We start from the raw sequence: 26,489 nt of genomic DNA on the forward strand, positions 1-26,489 counted from the left end.
GAGTGACGCGATCTCTGCCTATACAAGGAAGGACCCTAGGGTTGTCATTTAGTGTAGCCAGTTGCTAGGGAATACTTACGGATGCCCTAGCAACTGCCTGTGTATTTAGGGCAGTTAACATACACAGGGTAATATATATATATATATTGTATATATAATATATGTATATATTTGTATGTGCTAGCAGCTAGCAGATTACAAAGAAAAAAATGATCAATAAAAAGATCCCTTTATAGGGATGAAAAAAAAAATTTAAAAAAGAAATAAAAATAACAGTTAAAAAAAAATTATTACTCAGAATTCACTATAATTTTTACAATAAATACACTTTTTAAAATATTCATTGGAAGACACCAAATAACAGACATATTTGGTATCCCCATAACTGTAATGACCTGTACGATAAGTTTATACCACTATTTAAGATGATTGATGAATAGCGTAAAAAAATAAATAATAATAAGGCGAAATAGTTTTTTCGTCTATTTCATAAATTCATAAAAACCAAAATGGTGCCCTTCTACAGCCAAAAAAGTTTTGTCGATGAGACGGTGGGAAGGCAAACAACTGCAGAAACCGGTAATTTTCTATGGAACCGATCCCATAAACTGAAGACATAGGGGGAAGCTTCCTGGTGGCCAGAGACGCTGCCATTTTCTCCGGTTCCCAGTGTAATCCTAGATCTCTGTGCGATAAGCTCTTCTCTCAGCAGATGACAGCTCATTATTTCCAGCACAGGCTCAGTTTCCCGTGGTATAATTACATAGGAGGGAGGTATTGAGGTGTAGGAGCTGGAGCTGGATATAAGGCACCATATGACCTCCATGACCTCACATTTAATGAAACTATGTGGGAGTCAGATAAGGTTGGCAGACCCCAAGTATGCAAGTTACTGAGCCTGTAGGTTATCTGTAGACGTAATCTGTGTCTCAGTCTATGCACTTGGATATATTCTCAATCAAAGACTTAAAAACTCCCTTCATGGTCAGATGGTCATTTTAGATTGGGGATGAAATATGGCCGTGCACACTTCACTTCCTCTATGTCTCTACATCTTATTTGCAGGTGAATTCATTGTCCAAAATTATACCCATGTATGGTAAATTATTAATCATTCTAAATTCACATAAAAGGAGAAACAATAGGGGGGTGTAGAGGTTATGGTCGAAACCGGGCCCTTAAGTCCCAAAGATCCCTCTGCCCAATTGGATGAGACCAATACTATCAATTTCACATAGTGGGTTGGGGCCCTGTTACGGATTTTGCATTGGGGCCCAGGAGCTTCAGGTTACCCCTCTGGAAAAAGGTATTCATATCAACACAACAGTCTTAGGCCTTATTCAGACGAGCGTATTTCACGTTCGTGCGCTGTCCAGTTTTTTCATGGACACCACACGGACCTGTGAAATTCAATGGGGCCATTCATACATGCGTTGTTTTTCACGCAGCGTGTGTCCGTTGTATGAAACTCACTGCATGTCCTATTCTGGTGCGTTTTTGCGGATCACGCACCCATTAAAGTCAATGGATATGTGAAAATAAGGGACAGCACACGGACGTCTTCCGCGTGCTGTCCGTGACTCACGCACCAGTTGCTAAAGAAATGCAAAGAAAAAAAGAAAAGAAAAAAATTTGCACCATCACCGACATTAAAAACTGATGCCACACGGAACAAACACTGATGGCACACGGAGCTGCAATGAATTCTGGGCGAAAAAGCCGTACTAATTTGCAGGAATTTCCGCTGTGGAAAACTGCACGTAAAAAAAATAAAATAGTTTCCTGTAATTGGCTGCAGCAGTCACATGGGATGAAATATCATCCCAGGAGGCCGGCCTGGACAAAGAAGCACAGAATTCTGGGTAAGTATAAGGTTTTTTGTTTTTTTGAGTTGCGATTTTTGCGACGGAATCATAGTTTTTCCCCAGCAAAAGTCGCAACATCTGCTATTTGTTGAGGGTTTTACCTCCCCATTGAATTCAATGGGGAAAACCTGCAACAAAAAAGCAGCGATTACGCAAATACGATTGACATGCTGCGGGATTAGACCAACGCACCACAGGTCAGCGTTTTTTCCCCCGCTTATCATTTATGCAGCTATTAGATGAGATTTGTTAAAATCTCATCCACTCTGCTGCTACTGTATAAGGCCTCATTTACACGAGCGTGTGCGTTTTGCGCGCGCAAAAAAACGCTGCGTTTTGCGTGCGCAAAAGGCAATTGACAGCTCCGTGTGTCATCCGTGTATGATGCGCGGCTGCGTGATTTTCGCGCAGCCGCCATCATAGAGATGAGGCTAGTCGACGCCCGTCACTGTCCAAGGTGCTGAAAGAGCTAACTGATCGGCAGGAACTCTTTCAGCACCCTCGACAGTGAATTCCGATCACAATATACACCAACCTGTGAATAAAAAAAGACTTTCAAACTTACCATGAACTGCCTGCTTCCTCCAGTCCGGTCTCCCGGCCGTTGCCTTGGTGACGCGTCCCTCTCTTGTCATCCGGCCCCACCTCCCAGGATGACGCGGCAGGCCATGAGACCGCTGCAGCCTGTGATTGGCTGCAGCCTGTGCTTGGCCTGTGATTGGCTGCAGCTGTCACTTGGCCTTAATTGTCATCCCGGGAGGTCGGACTGGAGGAAGGAGCCGGGACTTATCGGTAAGTCCGAACTTCTGGTTTTTTTTACACGTATATGTATATTGTGATCGAAAGTCACTGTCCATGGTGCTGAAACAGTTTAAGTCTTTGAGCACCGTGGGCAGTGACTGTCTCCTGACGTCGCGTACCCGAACATCTTTTGCCGGGTTCGGTCAAAACGAGTTCGGCCGAACCCGGTGAAGTTCGGTGCGCTCATCTCTAATTTGACACTCCGTTTGGATGTTTGTAACCAGAAAAGCACGTGGTGCTTTTCTGTTTACATTCATCCTTTTGACAGCTCTTGCGTGATTTTCGCGCATGCAACGCAGGACCGTCCGTGTGGCATGCGTTGTTTTCACGCACCCATTGAAGTCAATGGGTGCGTGTTGCGTGAAAAACGCAAGAATATAGAACATGTCGTGAGTTTTACGCAACGCACTCACGCAGCGCAAAATTCACGCATCGTCTAAACAGCCCCATAGACTATTATAGGTGCGTACGACACGCGTGAAAAGCACGCGCGTCGCACGCGCGTATAATACGCTCGTGTAAATGAGGCCTAATGCTGTGGATTTTCCGTAACTAAATCTGTTGTGGAAAATCCACAGTTTTTACACTACGTGTGAACCCGGCCTTAAGGGTAAGCATTGACGTACCACCCTGCTGTTCAGTACTGTTTATTAAATGGCTTATTAATGGCCGCATGGTGTTGCGGGGCAAACTGCGGCTATTAAAGAATTGACCCTCACAGCTACACAATTTTCAGGTCACTAGCTGTTTTCGCTGCAACTCTGCGCAGCTATTAACGAGCAATTTGATAACCGCGCCGAACAGCATACCAGGGTGGTTTTCAATTTGGCCTCACCATGTGAATAGACCCTTCGGTCTTGTTCACACAGTGCAGTTTTGGTGCTTTTTTTATGCAGTTTTTGAAGCCAAAAACAAGAGTGTATTGTGAAGGGAGGGGCAGTATGTAGAAGAGGTTTTACTTGTCTTTTGCTGAATCCACCTTGGTTGTGGCTCCCAAAACTGCACCAAAAAAAAAGCACTGTGTGAATATACCCTTACCCTCCATGTTGCTGAACCGTTCTGTAAATAGTCTGTTGGTTGTCACCTAATTAGTATTTCGCAATTTAATTCATTCTGATGTAAGCAGGAAGGTCTGATGAACGTCTCCCCTCATGAAATGGATCTCTTGGGCATGTGTGGCACAGCTACCTCACTAACACACAATCTGTGAGCAAACACGAGCGCCATAAATATTCCAAGGCTGAGTGAATTTTTAATGGGATCCCGTCACCTGTCAGGGACCTGTCACCCACCTGTTGGACCCACGCTCCTTCCTCCGCTCTGTAATATCTCAACCAACCCAATTATATGGCGGCCAACCTAATAGATCTTGTCGTCGTTCACTGTGGGTAACTTATATTTATATACTAATATAATTATGTCACACCTCTGAGGTAATTGCATAAAAACAATGGTAGGCCCAGTTCACACAGAGTTTTTTCACGCTAATTTTGACATGGAAACCGCATCAGAATCCGCGCAAAAAAATGGCTGAAATTGCCTCTTATTGATTCCAATGGGAGGCAGAGGCACTCTTTTTCCTGGGCGGCTCGCAGGGAAAAAAAAGCGGCATGTTCAAGTAAATCAATAGGAGGCAGAAAAATCGTTTTTCTTCCACGGTCCTCTATGGACGCGGGCGAAAAACGCAGTCAATGCCGCGTCAAAAAAGTGAAGGCAGGTCACAATCTGCCTGAAAGTTCTTGAAGGAATTTTTTCTGCCTACAAAATGCTCTGTGTGAACTAGGCCGTAGATAAACCATTGTAGGCTTTTGTTTGCTGCTCTTGCCTGGTATCTAAATATCCTAATGAAGAATGGCTTGCTGGCGACCCTTATGTCACGCAACACGCGGGCATATGCCCTGCCACCCCAGCGTAGCTACACCCATATCTTGTAAAAGGCATCTCAAAGATTACCTCAAAATGCCAAAAATGATTGCAGACAGTCATCTTGGTTTATTATTGGCGCCATGTTCAGGCCTACATCCTTCAGTATTGGCACGTGTGAGCCTTTAGCCCATTCAGTAACTATAAGCCCAGGGCTAATATATAGGATCTTAAAACTATGGTACAAAACCTCTGGAATATTGCCGTTGTAGGAGGATGCATTGGAACTGGCGGAGAACAGGAGCAGCGGGCACCATGTATACCACTATAGTTGTCAGACAGCGCTGTTTGGCGTGACCATGCGACAGCAATTTCCTGTTGTCTTCCTTATGTTACATGTAAATAATAAAGCCACGTAACCTCATCTTTTAGGCGTGCGCAGATCAGGTGTCGGCAGCGTTAACCCTTTCACAACTGCGCTGGGTGCAGCATCTGTGTATTGTGCATGTCACATCTGTGTCAGGGGATAGCACACACACCCTGCCCATTAATAGTGAACAACTATTGAATATCACATGTTCAGTTTTACGGATCAGCTCGTGTTCCAATGGGGTTTGTGGTAGTCAATCAATATAAAACTTCTATTTCCAGGTGTTTTATGGGGAAATGGGTTCTGCAAAGCAGCGCAACATAAAACCAGCAACATGGCACTTCAACAGATCAGAAATGGTAGCAAATACACCTTCCGACCACGATCCCTTTAACTCCTTCCTGATCGCCAGCATTCCTTCACTCCGGTAATCCACGGGCTGCACAGGGTTTGGCCATTCTGAACTGGTCCAGCAAGTTTTTTTTAACCCATCACACTACCACCGAGGAATGTTCAGCATGAACGGACCTGCCCGGGGACTTGGGTGGTTGATAGCCCCCCTCTTTTTCTTTTATACCTCCCAGGGCATAGTGACTGGCAGGGACACAAAGTGCACCCGGGCCTGCCCAAACATGTCCCCTTGTGTCACCACATGCATTCCTCCATACACGGGCTTAACTGTTTGATGGCTGAGATGGTTTAAACTCATAGGCGATAGAGTAGCGATGTTACCATGCTGCAGCCAGTGCCAGTCTGAAATGTCAAAAAATTGTATACGGTCCGGGCCCCACCATAATAATACATGCTGCACAGTCCAATCACAGTAGATTCTGTGGGGAGGAGGCGCCTATACAGTTCCATACGTCTAACACGAACTCCCATTGAAAAAAAAAAAAGTGTACTACAGTTGAGACAAAGGCATACGGACGTATACTGGCCAAAAGAAAGCATTCACGCGCGACATATTTGTTGCAGAAATTGCAGTAGGTGCATTTATTTCTGTAAACCCCATTTAGATAAATGGGGCAATTGCAGAAACTTCTGCAACAAATCTGCTGCATGTGAATTCAGCCCAAAACCAAAGGCACATGATGGTACCGTATAAACCCATAGCAGGCTACAGGCACCGCATTACAGATCTGGAAAACATGGAGCCCTACTATGGTCATGTGCACGAGACCCTAAAATAAGGTGCTCATTAAAGAGTAACTCTAGGCAAAAACTGAAATGTCAAGTATGTGGCCAGGGTCGGGCTAATGGTTTCCCCAAAGACCTAGGATGGACATTCAGGAGATAATGAAGAGGGTCTAGAGGAATATCCTGCTGCAACACCGCCACCGCCAAATTCCTAACCTCCAACCAAAACTGTTGTACCAGTGTGCAGCTCCAGAAAATATGGAACAGGTCCCCTCTCTGATTTCTACATCGCCAGCAATCCGAAGGAATACCCGGATTGAAGCTATGCAGAAAGGCAGGGGTGTGGTACCAAAACATAAGAATTTTATATTGGTTTTCTTTATATGCAGTGCAGATGGAGGTTTTAGCTGCTTGTGACCAGATAATCTGCCATAATGAGAGAGGGACAGATTTATTCAGCAGGGTCTCCCACTTCAACATATACCCAGTGGCGGATTAAGTAGACCATGGGCCCTGGGCTGTTACCCAAACTTGGGCCCCCCTTCCTCACCGCCGCCCTGCCGCGCCGTAACTATTTTTAACACTACCTTTTTGGGCAAGCATTAACAGTGTTACGATTTCCCTTGTCACAGCGCGGTGTCCCTACATACTGAGAGTATCACACTGTGCAGGGACACAACCTCCTGACAAGGGGAATTGTCTATCAGTCCTGGACTGCAGAAAGACTTTTTGTTAAATACAAGGATTCCTATAATAAACATGTCAGGAAAGGTGACAGATTCTCTTTAAATCTAGTGACTCACAGGTGACGACGTCTCAGATTCTAGTAGTTTTTTTCCTCTTTTCTTCTCCATCCGGTCCAGCGCTCATGACGACTTCTCCCGGCCATGACTCATTTCTGCAGAATTTGCCACTCAGACGTCTCCTCACTTTTCCAACATTTCCACACCTATAAACGAAAATAAAGTTATCATGGTGCCACATACTGTGCCCCTAAATATAATAGCACCAAACACTGCGTGCCTGAATATAATAATACCACACACTGTAAAACACCACATACACACAGCCCCCTGTACATAGTGCCACACACAGCCCCTGTAGATATTACACACCCCCATAGATATCGCCATACACAGCCCCCTCTATATATCACACATCCCCCTCGTAGAGAGCGTTACACACAGCCCCCTATAGATAGTGCCGTACAGCCCCCCTGTAGAGAGCGCCACACAGCCCTCCCCCTCTTGTAAATAGCACCAAAAAGCCCCCCCTATAAAGAGCGCCACACACATACCACTGTGGATAGCACTACACAGCCCCCCTTGTATATAGTGCCACACAGTTCTCCCCCTTGTATATAGTGCCACACAGCGCTCCCCCTTGTATATAGTGCCTCACAGCGCTCCCCCTTGTATATAGTGCCTCACAGCGCTCCCCCTTGTATATAGTGCCTCCCAGCGCTCCCACTTGTATATAGTGCCTCCCAGCGCTCCTCCTTGTATATAGTACCTCACAGCGCTCACTCTTGTATATAGTGCCTCACAGCGCTCCCCCTTGTATATAGTGCCTCACAGCGCTCCCCCTTGTATATAGTGCCACAAGGTTATGTACACATTTAAAAACTTTATATTATATATATATATATATATATATATATATATATATATATATATATATATATATATATAGTGTATGTGTGTGTATCAGTGTGATTTATGAAAAAATATTTTTACTTTTTGAGATACGGCTGCTTTGTATCCTGTATCCGTCAGGTCAGCAGGACTGACAGGATCAGTGACACGCAGGATCCACCTCAAATCTATCACATTTAAGATTATAATTTAGCGCAGGGCCCGTTTCACTGATCCCGTCAGTCCTGCTGACCTGACGGATACAGGATACAAAGCAGCTGTATCTCAAAAAGTTAAAATATTTTTTAATAAAACGTAATTACAAAGTTGCCCCAAACACACATTTTTATTAAAAAAAAATAAAACCGACGTGATTTTTGCGACGTTTTTTCCGTAGATAATGCAGGTTTCATTTTTTTAGCGTTTTTATACACACCTTTTTTGCTATTTTAGAATTTTTATTCATAAAGTTTGAAAATAATAGTAAAAAAATAAGCTTTTTTACGTTTCAGCTATTTTTTTTTTTTGGTAATAACATAGTTTTACCCTAAAATAGACCTTTTATTTGTAATCGTCATTGTCTACCGTAAATTTTAATATATTACATGTCTATATTAGGGTAATTGGGTCAGCGCTAGCGTTACAACAATGATTGGCGGGGGGGGGGAGGGCGACGTTTTTATTGGGGTGGGTATTTTATGTGTATTTATTATTACATTTTTTTTTGCACTTTACTTTATTATTTTTTATTACTATGGTCTGTCTCCCAAAGGTCAAAAAAGACCTTTGGGGAACTTTATATATTTTTTTTCTTTGTTTTACACCATCTTTTCCACTGTAACTGGAGCTGCACAGCAGCCCCAGTTACAGGGGAAATCAGCCCTCTCATAGTGACGATTGTCACTAATAGGGCTGTGCTGGGTCTAGTAAGACCCAGCAACAGTCTGCCACTAACGGCACCCGGCGATCATGTGACCAGTCACATGATCACCGGGAGGAATAGAGACAGCGCCGCTGCTGCTGTCTCTATTCCTATACACAGCGTTCATTGAGCGCTGTGTAAAAGAGATCAGAGAAGACAGAAGCAGCGAAAGCTGCTCCTATCTTCTCCTCAGGGTCCCCGGCAGTCACTGACAGCCGGAGACCCGACATTCAGCTGCCCGATCGCGCGGGCAGCAAGTTAAAACCCGAGCCGTAGAAAGTCTATTGCTCGGGTTTTAAGGACCCGTCCCTGACCGCTGGCCGTAAAAATACAGCCAGCGGTCAGGAACCAGTTGGGCAGGAGGATAAGCCTATACTGACCTCAGCGCCGGTGACCGCCCGCCCGGCTCTTCTCCCTCCTGCTGCTTTGGAGTAACAGAACAGCCGTCCGTCGCTGTTCTGTTACTCAATGGCGGCGGCCCGCACTTGTCAGGGAGGCGTGTCCTACCCCTTTCCCGGCCAATTCCCTGCTCCTCCTCATCTTCGGCACTTAGCAGCGCTAGCGCGCTGAATAGATTTAGCAGATGATGTGCGGTTCGGGCTGCCATGGGCCCCCTGGGAGCCTCGGGCCCCGGGCGGCCGCCCGAAACGCCCATATGATAATCCGCCACTGCATATACCTATGCCCAGGCGGAGGGGAACCATCCGGGGATAGCAGTATTGCGTAAATGGCGGATATAAGCCCTTTAGTGGTGGTAGTATACCTAGACAACCTTTCGAAGCTTGTAGGTGTAGTGACCCACGTGGATCTGAAAGTTTGTTGCATGTAATGTCTGATCTGAAGATAGTGGAAAAATGCAGAAGAGGGGACATTATGATGTCTTTGAAAGTATGAGAACAGGTGAAGCTCTAGCGTCTGGGGATCAACCATGTCAGCCAAGTGAAATACCTCAATTCCCACCCACAATCGGACTATTCGGGGGGTAGTACCGCCCGGAATAGTGGGAGTGTAGAGTACTGAAGTCAAGGGCGGGCAACCCGACGCCAAATGAAAGCGTTTTTTACAGGTTTCCCACAACTCTCTTTGAAATCTCATGGGACCCAACAGAGATGAAGACGGCATTACGAGCGGGTCGCCCAATAACAAGGAGTTTGGGTGAACCGGGGCCATCCATAGCTTCTCTATTTCGGTCCACTTGTTGTATGCCCTTAAGGACACCCAACAGGGTATGCGGCGATGTGTCGCCCAGTAGTATTTCACCACATCAGGAACTGATAGCCCACCCGCAGATCGACCCGACAATAAGACTGATTTCGGGATTTGATGTCTGCCGGAGTGCCATATGAACCTGAGGATGGAAGACTGCATAGCCCGCAATTCCCTCATAGGTACTGCCACTGGCAGGGTCTCAAAGAAGTACAGTAATTTAGGGAGCAAGGTCATTTTGACCGCTGCTATGCGTCCAAAAAATTACATGGGAAGAGGATCCCACCTGGCCATTAGCTGACGTAATTCCACAAACAGAAAGGGGAAATTAGCCTTGTAGACCGACGTATAGGAGGGAGTGAGTTGGACTCCTAAGTAGGTCAGGGAGGTTTCCTTCCAGTTGTAGGTGTAGTTGCGTTTGAGGAGCATGAGCTCCTGGTGTGGGACATTGAGAGGGAGCGCTTCTGTTTTAGATGTATTCGTTTCACTGGCGTAGCTATAGGGGTCGCAGCGGTCGCAATTGCGACCGGGCCCCGAAGCCAGGGGGGCCCATGGCCCCCCGCACCACATCAATAAAAAGTTACTATAGTAACTCGGGCCGCGGGCCCCTGTTACTATAGTAACATACTTTATTTACCTTCCTGGTTCCGGATCGCAGCGGAGGTCCTGACGTCAAGCGCTGTGCGCAGCGCATGACGTCACAGCGCTATGCGCCGCGCACAGCCTCGAGACGACAGAACTCCCGCCGCGGCCGAAGAGGAAGGTAAGCTTAGCCCTGACTGGCGGCGTCCGACTCCCGGGACCCGCCAATCAGCTGTTTAGAAGGGACCGCAGCACTCGTACGAGAGCTGCTCCCCTTCATTCCTGTCACTTCATTCTGGTCACACTGTGAATCCGTGTCGGCGATTCACAGTGTGGGCGAGTAGTGAAATGAAGGGGAAGCATCTCTCGTACGAGTGCTGCGGCCCCTTCAAAACAGCTGATTTGCGGGTCCCGAGAGACACATCAGCTATTGATGGCCTATCCTGTGGATAGGCCATCAATGTTTAGGGACTGTACAACCCCTAAGCCTACGATGTAGCAGGCTTAGGGGGCCCATGAGACAGGATCACAGATTGTGTGATCCTGTCTGCTGGGCCCTGTATCTAAGCCAATCACATGGTAGGCTTAGATACATGGCCCATGCGTGATCCTGTCTGCTGGGCCCTGTATCTAAGCCAATCACATGGTAGGCTTAGATACATGGCCCATGCGTGATCCTGTCTGCTGGGCCCTGTATCTAAGCCAATCACATGGTAGGCTTAGATACATGGCCCATGCGTGATCCTGTCTGATGGGCCCTGTATATAAGCCAATCACATGGTAGGCTTAGATACATGGCCCATGTGTGATCCTGTCTGATGGGCCCTGTATATAAGCCTACCACACTGTAGGTTTAGATACAGAGCCCCAGCACACAGTAATCTTATACTGTATAAGATTACTGTCTGCTGGACCCTGTATCTAAGCCTACGTTGTGGTAGGCTTAGATACAGGGTCCCACAGACAGTATCACACATGGGCCCTGTATCTAAGCCTAACACACGTGTTACTAATCATTTTTTGTGTTTTCTTACAGGTTCGGTCGTTGGACTACGGCGGATTCCAGGACTACTTCGATGATAGCTTTTTTTTTATTATCAATAAAATGGTTAATGAGGGCTGTGTGTTTTTTTTTTTTATTTCAATAAAATATTTTTTCTATGTCTTTGTGGTTTTTTTTAAACTATATTACTACCGCCTTAGTAATGGCCGCCGGCTGATTGACAGCATCCATTGCTAAGGCGGGGCTTAGTGTTAGCCGATGCAGAGAATAAACACTAACCCCCTTTATTACCCCGGTACCCACCGCCACCAGGGGTGCTGGGAAGAGCCGGGTACGATCCAGTACCTGACCATCTGTAGAGATGGTCGGCAACTGGGGTGGCCGCAGGCTGGTATTATCAGGAGGGGAAAGGCCAAAAACAGTGGCCCTTCCTACCCTGGTGATGCTAGGCTGCTGCTGCTTTATAGTATCTGGCTGGTTATGAAAAATGGGGGGAACCCCACTTCATTTAAAAAAATAAAAAATAATTGGAAAGAACGATGTGGGCCCCCCCCCCCCCCCAATTTTCATAACCAGCCAGATACAACACAGCAGCAGCAGGCAGCATTACAAGGGTGGGAAGGGCCACTGTTTTTGGCCTTCCCCAGCCTAATACTACCAGCCTGCGGCCACCCCGGTGCCTGCCCGTCACTACAGATGGTCGGGTACTGGTTCGTACCCGGCTCTTCCCAGTACTCCTGGTGGCGGTGGGTACCGGGGTAATAATGGGGGTTAGTGTAGTCTCTGCACCTGCTAACATTAAGCCTCGCCTTAGTAATGGAGGTTGTCAATCAGCCAGCGGCCATTACTAAGGCGGTGATAATAAAGTTTAAAAAGATACAAGCACATAGAAAAAATATTTTATTGAAATAAAAAAACACAACCCTCATTAACCATTTTATTGAGAATAAAAAAACGCCGTCATTGAAGTCCTCGAATCCGAAGTCCAACAACCGAACCCGTAAAAAAAACACAAACACACAAAAATAATCAGTAAAACATAAAGAAGCAAAATTATTATTCTTTACTATCCTGGGTCCAGCGCTGGAGCCGCAATGTCAGCGAGCTGGGCCCTGTATCTAATCCAATCATGTGTGATACTGTCTGCTGAGCTGTGTATCTAATCCAATCATGTGTGATACTGTCTGCTGGGCCCTGTATCTAATCCTATCATGTGTGGTACTGTCTGCTGAGCCACTGTATCTAATCCTATCATGTGTGGTACTGTCTGCTGAGCCACTGTATCTAATCCTATCATGTGTGATACTGTCTGCTGGGCCACTGTATCTAATCCTATCATGTGTGATACTGCCTTCTGAGCCACTGTATCTAATCCTATCATGTGTGATACTGTCTGCTGAGCCAGTGTATCTAATCCTATCCATAGTTTATAGGGTCGTAGTGCTATAGATATGCTATGCTGTCTCATATACACACTTTTTTTTGGGCGGACACATATGTATTGGGGCTATTTCCCTGACATTTTAAGCCCTGAGGGTATGTTCACACGGCAGCGTCTGTTACGGCTGAAATTATGGTGCTGTTTTCAGAAAACAGCACCGTAATTTCAGCCGTAATGGCATGTGCAGGCGTCTTTCGCTGCGTCCAATACGGACATAATTGGAGCTGTTTTTCTATGGAGTCCATGGAAAACGGCTCCATTTACGTCTGAAGAAGTGACAGGCACTTCTTTGACGCGGGCGTCTTTTTTACGCGCCGCCTTTTGACAGCGGCGCGTAAAAAAAAATGACCGTCGGCATAGAACATTGTAAGACCCATTCAAATGAATGGGCAGATGTTTGCCGACGCTTTTGAGCCGCATTTTCGGACGTAATTCAATGCTAAAACGCCCGAATTACGTCCGTAAATAGTGTGTGTGTGAACCCAGCCTTAGAGACGCCCCCGGCTGCTAGTGCTGCATTGTTGGGTCACTTAGGAGACCCAGCGATGCAGCTGAAAGCTGCGGACCGTCGGCCATGAGAAGTTTGCGGGGGGGGGCCCAGTAATAATTTTTGCATCGGGGCCCATGAGCCTTTAGCTACGCCCCTGATTCGTTTTATACCGATAGCCTCCCATACCTACAGAGAACAGTAGTAAGGGTAGGAAGGGAGGTATGAGGTTTAGTGATAGTCAAGAGGACGTCATCCGCAAACAGGGAGACCTTGAACTCTTTATCTTGTATCTGGACCCCAGCTATATCGATGGATTTCCGTATTTGAGCTGCTAGGGGTTCAATACAGAGCACAAACAGGAGAGGGGACAGGGGACACCCCTGACGCGTACCATTCCAGATTTGAAACGGGGGAGAAGTGGAGTGCGAAAGTTTAATTGCCGCTGTTGGGGTGGAGTAGACCACGCAGCGCCGTCAAGAAAGGACCCGAAATCCCCAAATATGAATTTGTACAAGAAATGCTCAGCAATGGCCAGCCCTTAGGCCTTGTTCAGATCACGTTATTTTCCTTCTATCGGTGGTATACCTCTGACGGAAGGTAGCAAAGTATCCCACTGTATAGGCATACAGTATGACACGTCACCCGAAGTCCCTGGGCACAGCGCTACTTGAAGCACTCTGCCAAGGAAGGCCCCTGATGCCACTATCCATATATGGACAGTGACATAATGGGCTTTCAACTACGGAGTCCCCGGCCAGAGCATCGGAAGTGCTCTGGCCGGGTACTGCAGAACTAAAGAAGCCCCTGATGGGACTGTCCATATGTGGACAGTAACGACAGGGGCTTCTCCAGTCCCAGGGGACTCCGTACTTTAAGACCTTTGACATCACTGTTCATACACAGACAGTGACGTCAGGGGCTGCCCTAAGGCCAAAATCCCCAAGCGGAACACTACCTAATGCTCTTCCCAGGGATTTCAGCCCTCATCAATCTAGAGGTATACATTTAACATATTCCTCCGACAGATGCCATACAGTAGCATCTGTCAGTCTCCCATGTGCGGTATATGTTTTTTGCAGGATCCGTCGGGAGGGAATTGCGTAATCTACGTTATTCCATCCTCCAAAAAAAAAAGAACAGTTTGCGGTTGTATACCAATCTGATGGTGGCCAAATGGAGCCTTATGGACACGTTTAGCGGGTATATCGGGAGCTTTCCTGACGTACACGCTAAACGTAGGGCTAAAAGGCAATGTAAATCAGGTCTTCGGGATGTGCAACCTATGCAGTCAGCCAACTCTGCTGAAGGAAGACCCACAGGGGCATTTGTGACCACAAATCTTACTTCTAATTGTATAGAAGTTAATAAATGACACAGGAAGCTGTTACTTTGTGACAGTACATGGGTATTATATGAGTAGTGTATGGTGGTAGAGTGGCATTTTGTGGCACTGCTGCTTAGGCACTGCACAGTATATTATTTTTGCAGTGTATGATGGTGGTGGCACTGTAAAGTGCTATTTGGCCAATCTATGGCACTGTATGGAATAGTTATAATTAGGCACGGTTTAGTATGGTTAGTTGTATACTGTATGAGAAAACAAAGCGGGTACTGCACAGGGCAACATCCTGCCCAGCTGGCGCCTTTCAGGTAAATGAAATTTTGCAGCCCTGGAGAGCCTCCATTGGTTAGGAATCACATTATAGGAAAACTGCATAACTAACAATTCCCTAATAATAAGTCAATAGTCCGCAGTGCACAGGCGCGGTTTATGGCAATGCTCACAGCAGTTGTCATAATCTCTTTGCATATCGTCCCCGGCAATACCCACAAAACAAGCACGAGAGCAATGGTTCTAGTATATTTTATTATTTTACAACACTTTTGTCATAAATAGAAAACATCCAAAAGGGTTTCACAATGACCGGTGTAGTGATGGAGCTAAATGCAACCCAAGAAGGACCGAAATGTTGTGTACGTACACTCGTACACACACACACACACACACACACACACACACACACACACACACACACACACACACTGTATAATCTAACATCCAAGACACATATTCATGTACAACTAGATGGGAGCAGAGGGCCGAGTGTGAATATACGCTGTCCAACCATCCATTTCTCTATATTTACCATTTACATCAACTGGTATGATTCATATATAATGTGTATGTACGAGTGAGTGTGAAATAAATATACTACACACACAAAATCATATAACGAATAATCTCAGTAGAGTCCATACCCCGAGGCCCTGGTATATTCAGGACCTATGCAATGCATAACTTATTGATAGACCAAGTCATGGACTACTTTCCTTAAAGGAATCATCCACTTTTATTTTTAAATGTTCTCTTTAAAAGCCCCTCCCCAAGTCAGCTAATAATGGCATGTGATTGCGCTTTCTTACTACTGGAGGGTCAAGTGACGCAATCGCTGTGGGTCAGCGGGGGAGGGGAACGTCAAAATAGTGAAAACAGAAGAGGTCTTTAATAAGAGATCTTTCCCCATCCGTCCTCCCCCCTTGCTGCTACAAGGACTGACGGACTGAAACAGAAGCAGAATAGGGTTAGATCAAGCAGTGAGGTCTCTAATCCATGGCAAAAAGTGATGTCTGGAAGAAACAGCTTTCTTCGTAGAAGAGAAGTCGGATGTGGACTCACATCAAATGCAATATTTAGCTAAAAATAAATCAGTGTACACTTTCCGTAGGGTCAGTTTCAGGCGGTCATAATATGGGCACCCAACACCCCCCCCCCCCCCTCCGCAATTCCACTGAACTAAGTTTGTTCACCATAGAAACGTACAGGGGGATGAGGAATGTCCGGGTCTTGCGGCCATAATGGGTTCCTTAGGCCATAGTCACACTCAGATTTCATTACTAAAACCTGGTTCACGTCCAATATAGTTGATCGGTATAAAGAAAAGCTCCGTTACTTGTATCCGGTTCCAGTTTTGGCAAACCCGGGTGCATATGGTATGTGACCACAGCGTTGAATAGCCGACATTATGCCCGCTCTTCCCTTTTCCTGCAGTGCTATGCTAATCTTGGATTTGCCGCATTAGAATTCAGTTCATGGCATAATCCAGAACACAGATGTCTGCCTATCCCTCAATGTACACATCATCATGGTCAGTATATTTGTGATAAGTTGCTACCCAAAAGGTGCATTTTTGACAAACCTCACCTACATACGTTAACCCTTTCTATCAGAGCCACGGTCTACAATTGTTGTTTTAAAGGATTGAAGGGTAACAAAACTTTTTAAAAACTTGTGCCATGTCAGAAGTTTTGATAACTGGTGGTCAGAGCATTGAGACCCCCTCCGATCGCTAAAAGGAAGCGGCAGAAGCGCTCAGGTGAGAACGGTGCTGCTTTTTTATGATCGGCTTTCCTTGGAAAGTTGAGCGAGCGGTGTACGGACTCAGACTTTCTATTGAGCCCGTACACCACTCCGAGAAAAGCCGATCAGAAATTAAGCAGCACAGCACTCACCCGAGCCCTTCTGCTGCTTCGTTTTAGCGATCAGTTAAGGTCTTCGTGCTTGGACCACCACCGATCAAAACTTTTGACATGTTACAATGACGGTTTTTTAAAAGTTCAGTTACACTTTAAAAACAACAGAACGGGAGGGGTTAACGTTTGCTTGCAATACACACAAAATCAATCTGCAAAGCTTTTCCAGAAAAACGAAATCATAAAAGATGGAAACACAGACTGGATAGCACTGGAATACAGAGAGAGGGGCCCCGTAACAAAGAGAAAAACGAGGCTCCTATTAGAATGCCAGATTTTGCCACCCAGGACAAAAGGGCCTGGTGTTTGTCACCACCTAAAGTCCCTGACCCTGAAGAGGGGAGTCCTGCACAGGTTTTCAACACCCAATAGCAAAAGGGATGGGACCACCCAGGGCTCGGAGCACTTTCCAGGGGCCCCATGGGTTACCTTTGCAGTAACTGTATGTAACTTGATAACAAGCAGGCGTTGTATAAACCTTAGACTAAGTGCATATCCTAATGTAAAAAACTAAAATGAAAAACATAAAAAATAAAAACGGGAGCAGTGAATCTCAGGAGACGCTGGACGTACAATAGGTGATATATGGCAGAATGTTGACTCCTATGGAGACCATAGAAACCAAGTCTTAATCAAAGATGTTCTCCAAGTAAAAACCTGATTAATAACAAAGGACAAGATGGCGATGGGTAAGATGTGACTACTGCTATTCTGCTTTTCCCCTTCTGTGCTTTTAGGCAGTGCCAGTCCATCTTTAAATTGAACCGGTGTCTGACAGTCTGGTTGTTATGGAAACACTGCCTAGCAACAGTCTTTTCAATGGGGTTGTCAGGCAGCCTTTTCTTAGCAACCAGTCTGGCTCAGGTCTTTAGCTCAATGTATTTGCATTGAGCTGAGGGCAAAGAAGGGGCAAGCATCAGGCCACACTTTTCTTTATTCCTTACCTTCATATTGATCAGATTTTAAAGATAAGCGATGGCATGGGTATAGCGAGGAGGCACTGCCACTGGCGAAGCAAACAAAAATGGCTTCCACAGTTACCAATAGGGTAAAAAAAACACAAAACTCTTCAATATGTTGGCATCGGATTCCAACTTTAGTTGAAACCCCCTCTCGGACTTGCTGGTTGTCATGTAGATCGGAAGACAGAAACACAATATTCACATCCCCCATTGCCAATAGGCACCCCAGAAGCGGGCACCAGTGCTGTATAGGGACTGATCTTCAGTATGATAATGTCAGTATTGGTCAGACCATAAACTCCATGTGCCAAACACAACACCTAAGGAAGACGTGACTGGGAAAGGAAGGGCGATTCTGTCCTCTACATAGCAGAGGCTTCATAAACCGCTGCATAGTTCTGTCATCTCCTCCACCCATCACTTGTCATTTACGTGAAACCTGCAGCCATGTAGACACCAACATCAACTGAAAAAAAAAAATGTATTAAAAAGAAAAAAAAATGAACATGCAGCTCCAGGATACAAAAATAGGGCAGAATGTAGGCCGCTTCCTGTATCGCCGGAGAGAATGGGATCTTCTTTGAAAGTTTATTAGGAAACCATAGGGGTTATAGCAGCAGCCAGAACTAATGGAAACGGTAAAGAGAGATCCCATTATAAGTTCCTGTAAATAAAAGTTGTGTGCAGGACAGATCCTGGCCCGCTGAGATATAAGACCCTGTATCCTATGATGGAAGCCGTTGGATGGTGTCGCTCCTCTAGCAGCCAGCGTGCAGTCATGGAGATGAGCAGCCATGTTGTGGCTCAAATCTGAAGGAAAACCATAAAATCATTAAGAGACAGTCACCAGCCCCCTGTTCCCCCATTAAAATGCACATTCAGCTTGCTCAGCTGTTTCCGTAGCTCCCATGGATTGGAATGGAGAAAGCCACAGACATGAGCGGCCATCTTTGAAATTCAATGGGGGGGGGGGGGTATCTAGTAAGACAGCACAGAGTCCTTTAGGTTCAGTATTATTGTATACTTCCTACCTACTGCGCCGTATCCTCCCCTAGTGGTCACGCTTCTAAGGGAGAACATCTCCTTAATATGGAACATACCACCATTTTTTCTCACATATTCTGTATTTACACAGGCCATAAGTGCGCCGTGTAGTTTCTGACAGGAATTGCCGGAGTTTTCCACAGGTGAATTACACATTTAATGTATTTCACCTACAAAAACCGCGTGGCTACAAACTACATCGCCAAACGCACCATTTTGTAGTAAAAAGCACGCAGCACGACCCGGGTAGATACAGTCTGTTGCTAAGGAGTAACTGACAATTTTAAAACGACAGACGGCAAATCCCCAGCAAGACTTTCCAAGTTATATACCCATGTATACTCGGACGTCTTGTTGCCCATAACAAACAATCATAATTTAGCTTTCTTTTTATAAAATGTGGTGTACAAATCGGAACATGACTTATCCAGTTGCTATGGGCAACCAGGCCACGTTTTTTCTAGCACACATAGGGGGCCCAATGAGTCACAAAATAAGGGAAACTTTTTTTTTTTATGGTGCGGCTGGGTCGCCTTGTATCTAGGCCACTCAGGCAGCAGCAAGCAATATTGTAGATCAATTGGGTTTTCCCAGGTTTTTAGGACATGTCAACCAGACGGGTCATATAAGGCTCTGTTCACATTGTATTTGTGTCTTCCGACGGAGATATGTGTGACAAAATTAATACAGTGCCATATGTCGCCCAAAGAACCCTACTGTAAAAAGAACAAACACTATAAGAGATATAGCGACACTTACCGGCCCAGTGTCTTTTTTGGTATACGGCGGGTCTATGGGGCCCTATGGATATGTTTGAAAAATAAAGCTTTTCCGGCGCATTTGCCGAACATCGTGATAAGACGACCTAAGGCCTAGTTCACACGGAGGATTTTGCAGGCAGATTTTTCACCTGCCTGCACTTTCTTGCTGCGGTTTTTGCAGCATTTTCCGCCCACGGCCATTGAGCGTCGTGGCCAAAAAAACGCTGAGAAAAACGCTTTTTCTGTCTCCCTTTTGATTTCAATGGGAGGTCAGAGGCGGAACCGCGACATGCCGCTTTTTTTCCTGCAGGGGGCTAAAAGCCACTCGGAAAAAGAATAAAAGCTTCCGGTTTCAGACGTTTTTTTGGCTCAGATTACAACGCGGTTTCCGCATCAAAATCAGTGCCAAAGAACTCTGTGCGAACTGGGCCTAAGACAGAAGAGGAGACTCGAGTAAAAGAATGAAAGGTTTTTATTTTCAGACATGCATATTTGACCAATCTATACAGAAATCAATGGGAGTTATGGAAACCTCTCAAGATAGGAGACAGTCCGTCTGCTCGGGGCTCTCACGTCAATCCTGATTGACATGTCTTATTAGCGTTTCGCTGGAAAACCCCTACAAGGATGGAAAAAGTCCCTGCTGAGAACACACGACGGCGGCTATTTTATAGACAGTAAAACCAGTCCATTTTGCACAGCACGTCCAGGGCTACAAGGATCTCACACCCATAGGAAGAAAAAAAAAAGTGAGCTGCGCTATGTCAACTCAGCTGCATTGTCAATATTGATACTGCCTACAAAGTGGCTGCCATCTCTTCTTGAAACCTGAAAATGCTACAGTATATGAATCCGGCTGTCGGCATGACATACCTGTTGTCACATGGTGCGACTGTACTCAATGCCGCTCTTTGCCGAGATGCCGGACCAAGGAAGTAAACTACGCAGCAGAGTGTGAGCCTGGCGGTAGATCCTCTGTGGAAGCGAGCAGGGGCTGAGACCAGCCAGAGCAGATCCCAGGTGCTGCAGATAGTCCGTGAAGAAACGTTAAGGACAATAAAAGGTAGAGAAAATATGTCCGACTGTGAGATAGTATATGAGATTGATCATCATTACTCCCCCCCCCCCCCTCCCTTGCCAATTCCGGCTGCCCCCCCCCCCCCATACACGTTAGTGTTGACCGGTTTACTAACAATTATCTAATGTCTAAGGTCAGTTTAACATCTTATAAATGCCCTAACATTAAAGGAGGTTTTGTTCCCTATATGAGAAGTAACACGACATGAAAACACAAATAATCTGTGAAGATAATGGCGAGTTGCGTCCGGTGAAGGATATATCACAGTCCAGGGCGGATGTCCTCCGTTGAGGTATAACACGTATGTGTAGGCATCTTGCAGTACCCCGCGGATGGAGTAGTAGTACGGCAGATAGTGGTGCTGATGGAAATGGCGGTTCTCGTAAAAGCGAATGGCATTGCTGTTGGTGGTCAGAACGTGCAGGTACAGAGCTTTGCACAGATCCTGGGCTGTGCTGGAGATATGACTCTTCAAACTTTCTAGCAGTAGGGAACCTGATATTAAAAAAAAATAAAAAAAAGGCCATTAACTAGTGAGTAACCAATTTTCAAGACAATGCCACTATCCGCTGCGGTATTCCTGCAGATTTGCCATTCAGGAGTCTGGGAAAGCTGGGTGACATTCCCCTTTAATGACGGCATGGGACGAGAGGAACATAAATAATTACAACATTGATAAGCCGTAGTCCTGTGAACCTCAGATCTACTAGCCATACACCTGCAGTGGGTCTCACCAATTCCCTGTTTCCTGAACTCCTTCACCACGCCCAGACTCAGTATGTACGCCACTTGTGTGTCGCTTGAAAAGCTGGATGCCAAGATGTCCCCATCCTAGAAGCACAAAGTGTCACGCAGGATGATAATATTACACAAGAGGCTTAATATAAAACGTCGGCGATCCATCAACTCACCTCTTTGTGCACTTTGGTCCTGCTCTTTATTTCGGCTACAATCATGCCCACTATTTGCCCATGGTGGGTTGCTGCCAGGGAGAAGAATTTCTTGTTGGATGTGATGTCTCTGTACCACGAATCCGGGTACCTGTGGATGAATACCAAAAAGGATGACCCCCAACGTGTTTTTCGGTGTAGAATATTGGCCTGGTGCTATGACAACTCCTCCGGGAAGAGACTTACTCGATGGGGAACCAGTCGGCACATAGTTCTTTCACTGAGTCTATGTCATCATGGCACAGGAAGCGTAGGACCGTGTCAGTGAGGGCAGCGGGGGGGTCCTCCTCGCTCATTCACACCTGACAAGAAGGCAGAAAAGGCCTCATTTATAGGGAGCTACACCCCAAATTCACCTGCCATCTTCAGTACATTTTTCGGAAATTCATAAGAGCCCCCTTCCCCAATCCTTAGGAAAAAGAATGCTTGAATTACTGTAAAACAACGCTCTGTCCATAGGAAGCAGTATATTGTATTCAGACCCCCATTCATATCAGGTGTTTGGCCTACGTTTAACGTATACGTCATGAACGCTAATGACCCTTTTACATTAAATGGAAATCACTAGAGCCTATGGGTGACTGATCCCACTGTTAGGCATCCGCGACCCATAGGTTATATTAGTATCCGTTTAGCGTATACGCCATAGTTACTGAAAAGCTCATGACCCTTCCGTTATTCTTACATTTCTTGGGTCATTACATCTGTTTTGGTCACTAAATGCACTAAAATACGGATATATATATTAAGATATTAAAATAAAAGGAACTGTATACACAAGCGTTCCTATGTAGAGGCCAAGATGAAAGCGCTTATGCCCATCCCCCAACCCCGCAAGACTCTACCTTCTCCTCTGCTGAGACACGCTGACTGGGTTATGCTTCCCGTATCTTATATCCAACCATTGTAACCCAAGACCTGTCTTCTGTATCAGGTACCCAAACGCTGCCAGTCACAGCAGCCTACTTTATAATGTGCCAACAAGAAACGGCCGCCTTTGTCTACCCAGACACAAAATCCTTGGATTATGTAGCCAGATACTGTGTGGACAGCTGTGATTGTTGGACCTTGTACCCTGGCACGTAAGCGGCACTGGCACAGCTAAGATTACACAGAGTGAGCTATCCTACCCACCAGGTACAGGTATGGAGGTGGCGGATTATAGGGCCTCACCTTGTTTCTGGAGCAGCGAGGCCTCAGATCGGCGTCTCCCGGCTGAGCCCTGAGCTCCTCCGCTCTTTACAGAGACTCCATGAGCTGAAGACACAAAGGAAACATCAATAAAGATTATAGTGGACGTTACTGGTACTATTATATGGACGCCAACATGGCAACACTAACATTCTGCTTTGCCAAAGGAGCAAAAAAAAAAAAACACCAATAAATACATGTCTCCATGTCATCCTATTAGGCCTCAATTGCGTTCTTCAGTTCCGCTCCGTCATAGGACAGACGCCAACGACGCCCAATGGACCCCATTGACTTATAATAGGGTCTGTCATTTTAGCAGTAAAAATATCGCTATTTTTCTGTCAAATGTGTCGGAATATGCAACGAAGCCTCCAACGCAGATGTGAACAGAGCCTTAGTTATATCTTTCTCTGAAACAGCTTATATACTACTAATATGGCAGCTGTTATATCTTCCCGAGGGCCCTGTTCAGATGTTCAGGATTTCACAGATTCAGCAACAAAATCTGTGTATAATCCGATGACCATCCGCATCCCATGCACATGAATGGGGTATTCGCAACCCAGTTCACAAGCAACGGAAAATCACAATGCAGCTAATCCTGTGCGGATCTGCCTCAAAATTCTGCCACGGAAATACACATTGGATTTTAATGTGAAATGTGAATCAGGGTTGAGGGGGCGGAGCATGACAAAGATTCTGCGTTTGGTATTCTTTGAATCCTGTGTCATGCTCCGCCCCCTCAGGCCCTGCACCAGTCATAACACAGTGTATAAGTTTTACTGAGTTAATGCTTTTATAATGGCACCTAATGATCCTCCAACACCAGCGACGGGAAAGCGACGTGTGTGAGCGCGCAGAGCTCGATGTACACGTCTCATACACGGGCGCACTATATGTAACCGTATGGCATTGCCGGCTGCTCATAACCCCGAGATCTGCTCCCAGGTGCAAAATATTGCAGCGTATAGATCATAGAGTAAGAGCTATGCATGTCTGGGAAACCCCTTTAAATAATTGAACTGCACTGACATATTCCTGGGGAACCCGCTTATATTCTATTCCCAAAGTGTTTTTTGTGACTTTTCAGCAAAAAACGCTACGGCCAGATGTTTGCTGGAAGTTAATCTGGAAATATTAAACGCACTACACACAATGCGTTTTTTGTGCTTTTTTTTGTCTCGCGTTGTGAGTCGGTGCCGTTATTTTGCAATCGCAGCAAGGCGTTGGCTTGACGTGTTTTTCAGCCGGTTAGTAGCGTTTTTCTCCTATAGACCTCCATTGTTTGTTTTTTTTTGCCTCTTCCAAAAAACACATGTATTAATGAGTCTTGCGTCCTTGATGGCGTTTTCTCTGAATTATGCAAAGCGGCAAGTAAAACTGCAGGTACTAAAATACTATTTTGAAAAATAAAACGCTGCAAAGACAGCGGAATAAAAATGCCAAAAATTAACATGGATCATAAAAAAAAAAAAAAAACAGTAAAAAGCTGCAAAAAAACAAACAAAAAACACAAAAATAAACGCTTGAGCAGGAAGCCTTAAGGCCGGGTTCACACGAGCACATTAACGTCCGTAATGGACGGACGTATTTCGGCTGGAAGTCCCGGACCGAACACACTGCAGGGAGCCGGGCTCCTGGCATCATAGTTATGTACGACGCTAGGAGTCCCTGCCTCTCCGTGGAACTACTGTCCCGTACTGAAAACATGATTACAGTACGGGACAGTGGTCCTGCAGAGAGGCAGGGACTCCTAGCGTCGTACATAACTATGATGCTAGGAGCCCGGCTCCCTGCACTGAGTTCGGTCCGGGACTTCAGGCCGAAATACGTCCGTCCATTACGGACGTTAATGTGCTCGTGTGAACCCAGCCTAAAAAGGTGCACTGTGGGAATATAGGAAGACCGATTAATTAAAAAGAGAAATCTCTGGGAATATATAAAAACAGGTCAATATAAGGGGGCTCCTCTGGAAATATAAAAGACAGCCGAATTGAAGGGGTTTTCCAGCAATATATATAGACTCCGCTAGACACCCCTTGGAATATATAAATACAGGCAGTTAAAGGGGGTCTCTAGAAATATAAAGATTAAGCGAATGACAATGATATATAAATACAGGTCAATTAAAGGGGTTGCCCTGGGAATCTATAAAGACAGTTCAATAAAAGGGGTTTTACGGGAATATATCAACACAGCCCCTTTAATTGACCTGCATCTATAGATTTCTTTAAAAAAAATAATTCAGGAGTATTCCTTTAAAAAGGATCGCACATGTAGACTGGATTACTTGCGGCTCACGTGACAGGATCGCGCAGGTGTTTGATATCACGCTGCTCCTCTCTCCCATTAATCCAGGATCATATATCACAATGGAGGACTAATCTCTATACAATGGTAATGACAATGTACCCACCCGCCTGGGGCCCCTGCATGACCCTCGATGGGGCCCCACTCATAAATCAATGTATCCGCCTCTAATTACCCGTTTATCTTCCTTGTAGGGCCGTCTCCGCCGTCCTGGACTCACCTTCCTCCCGGTACTTCCGGTGTGACGGCGCCGCAGCTCCCCCGTTGTTTTGCTGTCACCAGTACAGGAACAGGAAGGCGATTTCCTCGTCACGGGTACGAGCGTCCCAGCTCCTGTGCGCGTCCACGTCACGATCTCCATAGCAACAAAAGCCTTCAGCGAGCGCAGCGCGCATGCGTGACCTTGTCACTCTGGGACAGCGTTCTGAGTAGAGCCGGGTTACACAGCTGCTTGTCTACATTTTATTTGATCGACATTTATGTTTATGGGGTAAAATTGTCTTTAGGGGAACATATTCCTAATAGGTTTTCACTATAGGAGCTCATTACCTCCATGGTCAAGATACAGATCCAGTATTTTTTTATTTTTTAAAAAAAAAGCTTTATTGAAAGAAACAAAGAACATACAAAATATCAGTCAGATAAAAGTAAAAAAAAAAAATCTGAATTTAAATATTCCCTGTATTTGTGGTTGTACTAGAAACCCCCCGCCCCCCCCCCCCCCCCCCCAAAAAAGGGATTTCGATATGAATTCTGCATCAATAAAGGGGATCCACTGTTTATAGGGTCGTCATCTCTTGGCCAGTGCGTAGAGAGCCGTTACAAAAAGCGTCTCTCGCCTGGAGGACCTTTATACACAGACGACCAATTGATATGAATAGACACTGTGTAATGCTTATTTTCCCCGGTGGTGGCGCTGTAGGGAAATTAAACACTTACTGCCAGTCCCCCGTCCCCCCCCCCCAGATTGGCGCTCCCATTCTGTTCAGCTTATTTTTAAGGGACCCATCTAATAAATAGGGATTGTCCATGCAGAGAACAAGTGTTCAATTCCCGTTGAGCGCCACTACAGGAGAAATTACGTATTAAACAGTTCCCACTGAAATGAGCTGTGTAACGTATGGACATACTGGGTCGTCGTATATAGCCACTCTCCACTCTGGCTATTTATTAAATGGGGACCACCCTATTAACTCAAAATTCCCTTATAGAGCACTTAAAAATGGCAGCCTGCTGCAGGCAATCTGCTGTTGGCGGAGGGCAGTCGCTCCTGTAGCATTGTACACATGGACTGATTATCAGCGCTACTTGCGCCCAGTGAAAACACCATCATTTACGGATGTTTTGG

The 26,489-nt window shown here is 45.7% G+C and overlaps 1 protein-coding gene across 2 annotated transcripts; it reads right to left on the minus strand.

The window, feature by feature from the left end:
* Positions 1-15,162: 15,162 nt before the first annotated feature.
* On the minus strand, positions 15,163-25,502 carry NAA60 (N-alpha-acetyltransferase 60, NatF catalytic subunit). 2 transcript variants are annotated; one of them, XM_075830435.1, is made up of 8 exons: positions 25,362-25,502; positions 22,814-22,897; positions 21,827-21,942; positions 21,602-21,731; positions 21,425-21,521; positions 20,951-21,185; positions 20,486-20,648; positions 15,163-18,617 (listed from the first exon to the last, which is right to left on the minus strand). In XM_075830435.1, the coding sequence occupies exons 3-7, from the start codon at positions 21,934-21,936 to the stop codon at positions 20,492-20,494; spliced, it is 729 nt and encodes a 242-aa protein (XP_075686550.1). In that variant the 5' UTR covers positions 21,937-21,942; positions 22,814-22,897; positions 25,362-25,502; the 3' UTR covers positions 15,163-18,617; positions 20,486-20,491. The 2 variants fall into 2 exon arrangements, with proteins under 2 accessions (XP_075686550.1, XP_075686549.1); XM_075830434.1 differs by having other exon boundaries at positions 25,317-25,502.
* Between the last annotated feature and the right edge of the window lie 987 nt (positions 25,503-26,489).

This window comes from Rhinoderma darwinii, chromosome 6 (assembly GCF_050947455.1).
Source record: "Rhinoderma darwinii isolate aRhiDar2 chromosome 6, aRhiDar2.hap1, whole genome shotgun sequence".
Classification (NCBI taxonomy): Eukaryota; Metazoa; Chordata; class Amphibia; order Anura; family Rhinodermatidae; genus Rhinoderma; species Rhinoderma darwinii.